At 37.0% G+C, this 9,897-nt stretch overlaps 1 protein-coding gene across 1 annotated transcript; it reads right to left on the bottom strand.

Moving 5' to 3' along the window:
* Window positions 1-496: 496 nt before the first annotated feature.
* On the bottom strand, window positions 497-8,739 carry anxa3b (annexin A3b). Its single transcript, XM_048173882.1, has 14 exons — window positions 8,623-8,739; window positions 8,154-8,199; window positions 7,946-7,993; window positions 7,691-7,778; window positions 7,433-7,527; window positions 7,227-7,340; window positions 6,335-6,425; window positions 6,141-6,220; window positions 5,981-6,037; window positions 5,725-5,818; window positions 5,466-5,561; window positions 4,493-4,551; window positions 4,255-4,377; window positions 497-854 (listed from the first exon to the last, which is right to left on the bottom strand). Exons 2-14 carry the CDS (start codon window positions 8,166-8,168, stop codon window positions 792-794), a joined length of 1,023 nt encoding a protein of 340 aa, XP_048029839.1. The 5' UTR covers window positions 8,169-8,199; window positions 8,623-8,739; the 3' UTR covers window positions 497-791.
* Between the last annotated feature and the right edge of the window lie 1,158 nt (window positions 8,740-9,897).

A 9,897-nucleotide genomic window follows, 5' to 3' on the forward strand; every position in this document is an offset into this window, starting at 1 on the left:
ATGTAAACTATATCTCATGAGAATGATTTTTTCCTGACAAAAACACTTCTGGGCCTCCAATCATTTCACAATCTGTCATTCTGACCTCACAGATGCTCTAGTCTAGAGCAAATTAAAATCTCATCAGTGGCCTCCTTATGCGAAAAAGGGGGCTAAGAATCTTTTGTGGGTTTTACCAGCATCTGCAAACATCACTTTCTCATGACAATCTGCATTGTTCTGGGGGATTAGATATTAATAATCTCAAAATGAGGATGAAAGTCTAATTCCAGCATCAGAATTGAAACCAAATGTCATCCTAATTGTAGTTTTATGTACTTATGAGTGAGTGACAAGGCAAAATGAGCACTCACTTAATTTAAATGCTCATCCCATTCATGGAATCCCAAGAGATTTTAATTGTTGACCACTAGGATACCATATACATGTACTTCACTGCCACCTGCTGGATCACGGACAAAACCACACATTGAAGACAATATTTCAGAAAGCAAAATGGCATAGAAAAAAAGTTTATTCTTTAGTCACTGTTTGCTATTATTTCACAATGAAGGAACAAACTGTATATTTGTCATTTGTGTTATATTAAGGTTATTCTAAAATCAAGTGATCTATGATTATAAACAATCAGGTTAGTACAAGAAATACACTTTTTATAAATCTCTTCAGATTTATTAATAGTATTTTCAAAATATATATTTGGATATTGTTATATATTTGGATATTCTTTCACATTATAGCACTTTAGCCGTGATGTCTTCTGTGTTATGACGGGTTTGTGCTGGATACATTCATTTGTCATCTTCACCACAGATCTTCAGCAGGGTTTGACGATAATCCCCTGATACTTCAGACTACAATAAAAAAATTAAAAAAACATTTATGTGACTGCAGACATTAAACATCATACTGCACTTGCTAAACATTTAGAACCTTTATTATTTAGAAATACATTTAAGATCTTTGTTAAAGAGCACTGGTTTTAGAGAGCTGGAGGATAATAGCAACTTCATAGTAAAGTAAAATAAACAATGAAAAGGGAACAAACAAAGAAACATGTCGAGGCTTCAATGCAGGAGATTTGTGATTACAAAGGGGACGTCAGGTCGCAGTGCAATGCGTGTTTGATGGTCTAGCAAAGAGGCACACATGCTGGTCAAAACGCTACAGTACAATATTAAACTCGCATGAGGTTTTACACTGAACCTCAGTGAAATCAACATGGCTTGGGATGTTTTCATGCAGTCAACTGAATTAGCAAATTCAATTTATGAACCTCTTCAAGATGCTCAGCCACATGCTTCAAGTCCAGTTCAGTCATAGTCTTGACTAAGTGAGCAATGTTTTCTGACCAGCTTTAATACCATTCTTCACCAACAGTGCACAAAAAAACTAAACTGTCAACACAATTAAAACTTAAAGGTGCTAAAGAGGTTCTTTTTGTCGTCTGAGTTTTTGAAATGAGCGCATGGGTAAGAACAACCCCCCTCCTTCACAGCTCATTTAGAGGGAACGCCTCCCAAAACTCGTGCACAAGTATCGGAACACGAGTGTTTACCACCGGCATTCGCTGTGTTATTAAGCCGGGCACACATTTAACGACTAGCTAAAACATTCTGACTATGCTCAACATACACGTGATTGTTTTCTGCGACTGAAGTAGATTTATATACTTTCACATGGAATTTGAACACCGACTGTAATCGCAGACTGAAAGCAACTGGCTCTGACTGGACGCGTTTGAACGCAATCAGTCATAAGTATCAATTTACATTCATAATCGGCCTTACAATCGTTAAGTGTGTGCACGACTTAAAGCCGTGGATTCATTATGTCAGACTCACCGCAGGTAACTCATAATCTGCAGTTGTTACTCCTGTCTCCTGACAAAAACATTGCATGCGGCGCCTGTGGAGTGTGGAAAGTTACTGGAGCGCGCAGCCGCGCGTCTCTCACAAGGATCGTCATGGCAGTGATTGACAAGCCAGAGGGCCAATCGTTTACGCGATGCACAGATCCTACCTCGTGCACAGATGATGTATATTAATATTATTACTTTCAGTGCACCTAATAAATAGTCTTTTATCAGTTAGTAAAGACAGTTTCAAGTAATATTGCAAAAATGTATAAAACAAAACATCCTCTTTAGCACCTTTAATTATAAATGTCATGATTTTTTTTTAACTGATACACCCCAATTCAGTTGTAAGTTAGGGTTTAAAGAAAACTTAAGAGTTCCCCACTGGTAACTACAACATTATGATGGCATTCATGAGCAAAAAATATGATTTCAACATGATTTGAAAGCAGCTATAACCAAGAAAATCGAGACAGGGATAACTGCAGGTCGTAATGGGCATGCCGAAAGGTACAGGGGTTGGACAATGAAACTGAAACACCTTTTAGACCACAATCATTTATTAATATGGTCTAGGGCCTCCTTTTGCAACCAATACAGCATCAATGCGTCTTGAAAATGACAGATACAAGTCCTTCACAGTGGCCAGAGGGATTTTTGTCATACGCAGTTGACGCAGTGAATGCAGTGCAGCACTTCCGTGTTCTACGTCCAAACGCCGGCTCAGTATTGGCCGACGCTGTACACGCATGCGTGTGGAACACAGAAGTGCTGCACTGTGTTCACTATGTCAAATGTGTATGACAACAGTTCAAATTGTTAAATAAACTTGTTATTTTTGTTTTTTGCAAATATTTTTGGTGTTACAGGGCTTGAATTTCGGCGTGGGATTGTGCGTATTGCACATTATTTTTCTCATTCCCACAGATTTTGTGAGTACTAAATTGAGTTATTTTTTTGCTGCTTATTGCACTTAAGCAGTCAAATACACACAAAATAATGTCAAAATGCCGGTCTTGGAGAGAATTCACGTAAACAGTCATTTATGTTTTAAAGGGTTAGTTCTGTCATTAATTACTGACCCTCATGTCGTTCCACACTCATAAGAGTTTCGTTCTTCTTCAGAAGACAAATTAAGATATTTTTGATAACAGAATGCTGCCAGATTTCCTTTCGTAGACTGCCTTTGCAACTACCACTTTGACGCTTCAAAAATGTCATAAAGAAATCAGAAAACTAATCCATATGAATCGAGCGGTTTAGTGCAGATTTTCTGAAGAGAATCAATCGCTTGTTATGATGAACAGATTTCATTTAGGCTTTTACTCGCATGTAAATATTGATCAGCCAACATAAGCAGAAGCTCAACCGAATGTGAATAACACACAAGAACCAACTTCTTCTGGAAGCTCAAACGTGCTTCGTAGCCAATGAGGTTCATTCTCGTGCATTCTCGTGCTTCGTAGCCAATGAGGTTCATTTGTCTTCCGAAGAAGAACGAAAGTCTTATGAGTCTGGAATGACATGAGGGTCAGTAATTGATGACAGAATTTTCATTTTGGGGTGAACTAACTGTTTAAGTGAATGTAAAGAGTTGAGAAAGAAAACAAATGTGTATAATATATCCATGTGTTAAGCCTCTTTGGGGCCTCTTGTGTCGACAGTTAATCCTGTCAGATGTGGTTCGTCCTACGTGGTGGTATGCCAACATTACCCTGGATAACATAGCTCTCAATACACTACAAAGACTTGCTGTCCTGGTCAAAGATGAGCCAGCGAGATGCGCACCAACAATATGTCCACTTTTGAACTCTGATATATCTCCCATTATGTTGTGTGGATTGCAATATTTCATGTACAGCAGTGCTATTGCTCTGCTAATTCAACCTTCACACTCTGCTCTTACTGATGGAATGTAAAATGAGTGAAGATTGGCCACTAGGTCATGCATTTATAGGTGCGAAACACTATATCAGCAAGTGTTTAAGGTTCATTGTCCAACCCCTGTACACAATGCTGCAACAGAAACTAACCCCTAACTCACCCCACACCATAACAAGCAGCTTTTGTGAACAAAGACTTTTCAGCACACCTACTACTTTTCGGCATGCCCATTACTCCAACCTGCAAATACCCACACTTGAGAAAACCCACAGGTTTTCTCAAGGTGTTTAGGGCGGGACTGATCACACACTGAGGATGTGAATCATTTCCTCTGCAGTACAGGTTCAGACACTGGTCATGCGAGTCATTCACATGTTACTAAAGGTGTAAATCAATTTTCAGTAACGTTAAGGAACAAAATGGGATCTTGTTAAAAGCGCATTTTTAGGAGCAAGAAAGGATTTTGGACAATGACATTCTTGACTTATAAGTTCTTATTTAATGCTTCCTACCTCAAGGGCAGAGTATAAGGAAGAGCCAAACAGCTTCTTGTATTCTGCCTTGATCTCCTGCATGTCGAGCTCTGAACGGCTCACTATAATTCTAGTTAAGGTAGATTCAGTGGTACCAGCACCCTGAAAAAAGAAGTTTCTATTCAAAAATTCTGCTCGTTTTGTTCTAGAGTTTCACAGTTTTAGACATTTCATTGTAATGTGGTAAAAAAGGGGAATACAGAAAGACAGATCTAACCTTCATGCTTTTATAAAGGCGCTCAGCAAGGTATGTTGGGACACTCTTCACACATTTCACTAAAGTAGAGGCATTTTCAATTAGATTTTTCAAGTGGAAAATTACAGCATGTAACTTTAGAAGTTTGTTTCCACCACAAAATAAAAAATAGATAATTGCAGCTTTTTATTTTAACCACACATGACTTTTCAGAAGTGCATGATATACTGTAAAGTCACAATTTCAAGTTATAAAGTCAGAATTGCGAGATATACACTCACAATTTGCAAGTTATAAAGTCAGAATCGCAAGATATAAATTCAGATTTTTTTTTTCTCAGTTCTGACTTTTTTTTCCTCGCAATTGTGAGTTTTTATCTCGCAATTCTGACTTCTTTTCTCAGAACTGTGAGATATAAACTTGCAATTGTCAGTTATAAAGTCCAATTCTCAGAATTGCGAGTTTATATCTCACAAATCTGACTTTAAAACACACAATTGCAACTATATATCACGCAATTCTGAGAAAAAAAAGTCAGAATTGTAAGATAAAAAGTTGCAATTAGCTTTTTTATTTTTTCATTCAGTGGCACAAACAAGCTTTTATATGTAAAAATAAAATAAAATAATTTACAAATAAAAATTTTCAAAACGTAAACTTTTTTAAACATGCATGCATTGCATAAGGAAGGGCCGTTCGCACAGAATACGTTTTTGTGGTTAAAAACGTGTCGCATGTCAAGTGAAAAAAAAACATGAAAGGTATAGAGACATTTTTTTTAAAAGTTGAACTTATTTTATCTTGACCGCCGCATTTTTAGAATGGCGTGTCATGCGCGACATGCTGTGAAAGATGTGAGCACAGTGGTCAAACACATCCATCTAGCGAGTTTACACTGAAAAAAGTAGCGCAGTGGAATGGAAAAACGTGTTGTGTGAACGGCCCCTAATAGTGCCTAAACAAACACCACTAACAAAAACCTTTAAAATATCACCTATAGCCACCAGAATATCCTCGAGTTTTCCAGACATCTCCTTTTCAATGCTTTCCTGAAGGGTCTTTCCACTCAGACTCTTATACTCAACCAGAGCTAAGAGAAAAAGATTGAAAGACATTTCACACTGCTGAACATTCAGTTCTGATTACCACTTTTTGACATTTAGTTTAATTACTTCGAAATTACTATAAATGCTATAAATTAATTTATATTATAAAAATGATATATAAAATTAGGGATTTTTTTTCTCAGATACTTTGTCTGAGCTGAGGAACACTTCTGTGGCAGAGGATGTCGATAAACTTGCTCTCGTCCGTTCCCCACTTTTTCTCTCCCGCCTCGTACAAGATCTGCACAAAAATATCAATTGTAGATATAACAGAAAATAGCCACATGCTTTCCGCCATTTTGAAGGGCGGAACACAGTCTTGGGACATTTTGGTTTTTCATTTGATTCATTTAGCTGAGGTTAAGCAACTGACAAAAAATTAGCAATAGTGTCTTCACTTCACCTTAGCATCCGCTTTAGCTTTTGCCACATCCACATTGGTACTTTCATCCCTCTTGCCCTTTTAGTTAGAAAGACAAACAAATTGTAAGCGTGACAGCTGCATAACTCATTTGAATTAATTTAAATATGATGCAGGACTGAAAAAAATGATTTGACTGAACCTCAGCGAGGATCAACAATGTTTTTTCGAAGTCCCCTGACACCTCAGATTTCAGGTCGTGAACTAGAGCTCTTCCGGTTTCTGAAAAAGACGGTTAATTAGATTCAAGGGTCAAAATACCCACCAAAATATTGTAAATAATATTTCTTGGGTGAAAAAAAAAAAATGAAAAAAGTAACATTAAAAGATACAAACCAGCCAAATATGCATCACACAATGCCTTGATCTGATGGTTGGAGCGTGATGCAAATAGTTCTACCAAAACGCTTTCGTCTGTACCAGCACCCTGTGATGAAACTCATTCTTTTAGCAACTTCAATAGCTAAGTTTTCATCCAAAGCAGCAAATTTAAATTATGCACCAAATGGGGATTTCACATAAAACACTTGCGAATAAAGCACAGTTTCATCCCATGTGTTCAAGAGAACAAAATCTTCACTTCCTGGCAAATTGGCGTAAAATATCTGTAATAAAAATGGAAGTTGTTGCAATCGGGGAAGCCACTGTGGCTCTATTTTCCTACATCACAAATGACTTGCGCCTCAGAGCGCACAGACAAAACGCAATAAACACTGTCATGGTATCTTGTGTTCGGAGGTGAATAATGCCTGGTGTTTGGGAACCCAATCGTGCGAGAGGTCATTATACCAAATCATTTTGATGACAGACTTTTGCTCAAGCATTTCAAAACGACCAAACCAACATTTGAGATGCTGTGCAATAAAATTGGTCCACTGGTTAGTCCAGTTATGCCATCTCACATGAGTTTTTGAGGCAAAGTTATTTGAGTTTTGTGTTGTGCACTGAGGAATTTATTAGTAGTTTATGTGCAAGTCTTCATATTGGATAAATAAAATCAGCCTCAACTGAGCGCATATGTTTTTAGAACGTTACTTATATGCATACGTTTAGAATTATACGCATCTTTGCATTTCCATCCAGCGTTTTTTATGCCGTATTCCAAAATTTGCATGAAAATAGATAGGTGCAAAACATAGCTAATGACTTCATCTTGGTTCAATTCTAAATAAAGGCCAAATAAAGACATTTAAACTATTAGCAGTCAAACAGAAACAAGATTGTGTACTTTTATAGCACGCATGAACTCTTGGCAGTCGAACTTAGCAGGAGGAGTGATCAGGGCCACCAAAATATCTTCAAAATCTCCACGTGTATCACCTTCCAAGTCATCGCAAAGAGTCTAAGATGAAAAACATATGCATGGTTTTAAAACATCAGACAACAGTTATTTGCAACATTTGCCCAGGGAATGTGTCAGCGGTGGTGTTTTACCCTTCCAGTGGCGTCCTGATACGCTTTACAGATCAGCTGACGCTGGGCATTGCTTCTTTGAGTCAGAATGTCAATAAGAGTCTTTTCAGTAGTGCCTGAGGAATTGCAAATGCAAACATGCATATTTACACATACAGTTCCTCGTTGTGTCATAAGGTCAATGACAGCCAGTAAAAAGAAAGCAACAAGGTTTCAACATCTCAGTTGAATGTGTGCAGTGTAAGTTTACTAAAGTCCACACCCAGGTTAGTGCCTTACCAATGCCTTCGATGGCTTTCCTTAAAGCAGCAGCATCCTCCCCTGGATTAAAGCCAGGCTTCTCCTTAACAGTGCCACGTGCTGTTGACTTAATAAAACATGACATGCTGATAACTAAATAATTATGCTCAAATACAATATATATTGACTGTATAGAACTACTAAAATACATGACATGCTGATAACTAAATAATTATGCTCAAATACAATATATATTGGCTGTATAAAACTACTAAAATACAATGCCAATCTTACATTAACAGTCAGGGAGGAGGGGGACTCCAGGAGAAGATCCAAATCATCCTGAAAGTAAAACAGAAAGTATTAAATTTTCTAAATAAACTATTATCTTTATTAAATAACACTTTCAGAAGAAGAAAAGTAAATGTAGTGTTTATCTATCCTAAAATGGTTGAAGTGAAACTGAAAAGAAAAAAGAAGAAAAAAGAAAAAGTGTACTGACCCATACAGAAGACATTCCTGCTGTTTGTGGTTTGTCGGTTTAAGTTCTGCAATCAGATATTAGTTATATTGTAAATAAATGTAAATTTTCTTATGTTTTTTAGTCACTATCAAAAGTTTGGATAATGTAAAGCTGAATTAATTCTCCTAAGGCTGCGTATCTTTACGCATTTATGATGAATTTGGTCAAAATGGAGGATTACATCCCAAACAGGCAAGAATCATAGCAAAGTTTATGCTCTATGCAATTTTATAAACGATTAACTACAGCATGACAAAATCCGTTAACATCACTATGCTCGCTGAGAGAAAACCCAAGAAAACGTGATGATTCTCGCGTCTTTTACAGACGAATACTTGGCAACACACATCGTAACACAGCAAAACATCAAAATCGACCTTGTTGGTAAGTGCACGAATGGCATAAACACATATTTCAGTATACATCGCAACAAAACTTTCAACTTTACCTCTGCTAAAGCGTCTCTGTGTGTCCACTATAAGCCACACCTTTCACGACTGTGACAACACCCAAACACTACTAGAGGATATGAGATCAAAATGAGATCATGAGTTCGGCCTGAATGCGTTTATCACGCTAGTTTTACATACGTGGCCACAACTGAGAGCCAAAAATCACATAGCCTAAATGATGAATGTGGTGATAAAATGTGGCGAATGTTTCAGCTCATAATATGACTTTGCATTTATTCCCCAATGCAGCATTGGTAAAATGCATAGCCTACACTGTACTATATGTTGAATATATGGCCAATATTTCTATTATAAGTTGTATTGTTAGCATAAGAATAACATATTACCTATTATTACTACTGATAGGCTACAAAATTATTACTAAATATTGATAATCTATGAGTTTAATAAGTCAGGGCTCGTGGGAGCAGTACAATTATACCAAAGTGAGCAAGAAACCTCATATCCGGTTAGGTTTATAACTTAAATGAAACCGCATTTCATAATTTCCTAAGCAAATAAGGAAGTTGACTGATTGTATTATTAACTTTGAATCTTCTGCCAGGACCAGCTGCTGTTAGCACAGTCATAAAACCATAATCTGAATGAAACATCAAATATAAATATGTTTATATATGAGCTGAATGTTACTGTTTCATGAATATAGTATTTTAATACATTTAATGAACATTTAATGAAGTGCTGGATCTTTGTGAGAAAAATAATCTGAAGTAATAATCTGGACAAACTCTTGATTTATAACTGCACAATATACTCATGTTCGGTCATAAAATAATGCATATAATCTATTTCACTAGTCCTTTCCTTTACACTTTGGTTGTGAAAGTTACACAATGTCCTGCATTGAATATCTCTACCACACATCCTATATATAAAACCTATGCATAAAACCTCAGTAAAGAAAAATATCCATTTTATAAGACAGTGAATAATCCCCATCACTAGCCAGCTCACTCTACAAGCCCAACAACAATACTTACCTGAGACAGATGTTACATTAAGCTATAAGATGTCTCCAAAGTCAGTGTTTTCCATGTCACTCTCCTCTTTTTGAATCCTACAGCGTAAAGTGCAGAGCAGGTAGAGACAGATGAGAAGATACACAGAAACCACTGCCCATATGACTGTTCCATACAGAACAAACGACAGCAGGATACCATCCATCTGCATTCTGACTCCAGGAGTGCAAAAGCAAACATGGAGAGTGAGGTAACTGATATCGAGGGTTGGAAAAGTCACGTCAGCATCAT

This window comes from Megalobrama amblycephala, linkage group LG2 (assembly GCF_018812025.1).
Source record: "Megalobrama amblycephala isolate DHTTF-2021 linkage group LG2, ASM1881202v1, whole genome shotgun sequence".
NCBI lineage: Eukaryota > Metazoa > Chordata > Actinopteri > Cypriniformes > Xenocyprididae > Megalobrama > Megalobrama amblycephala.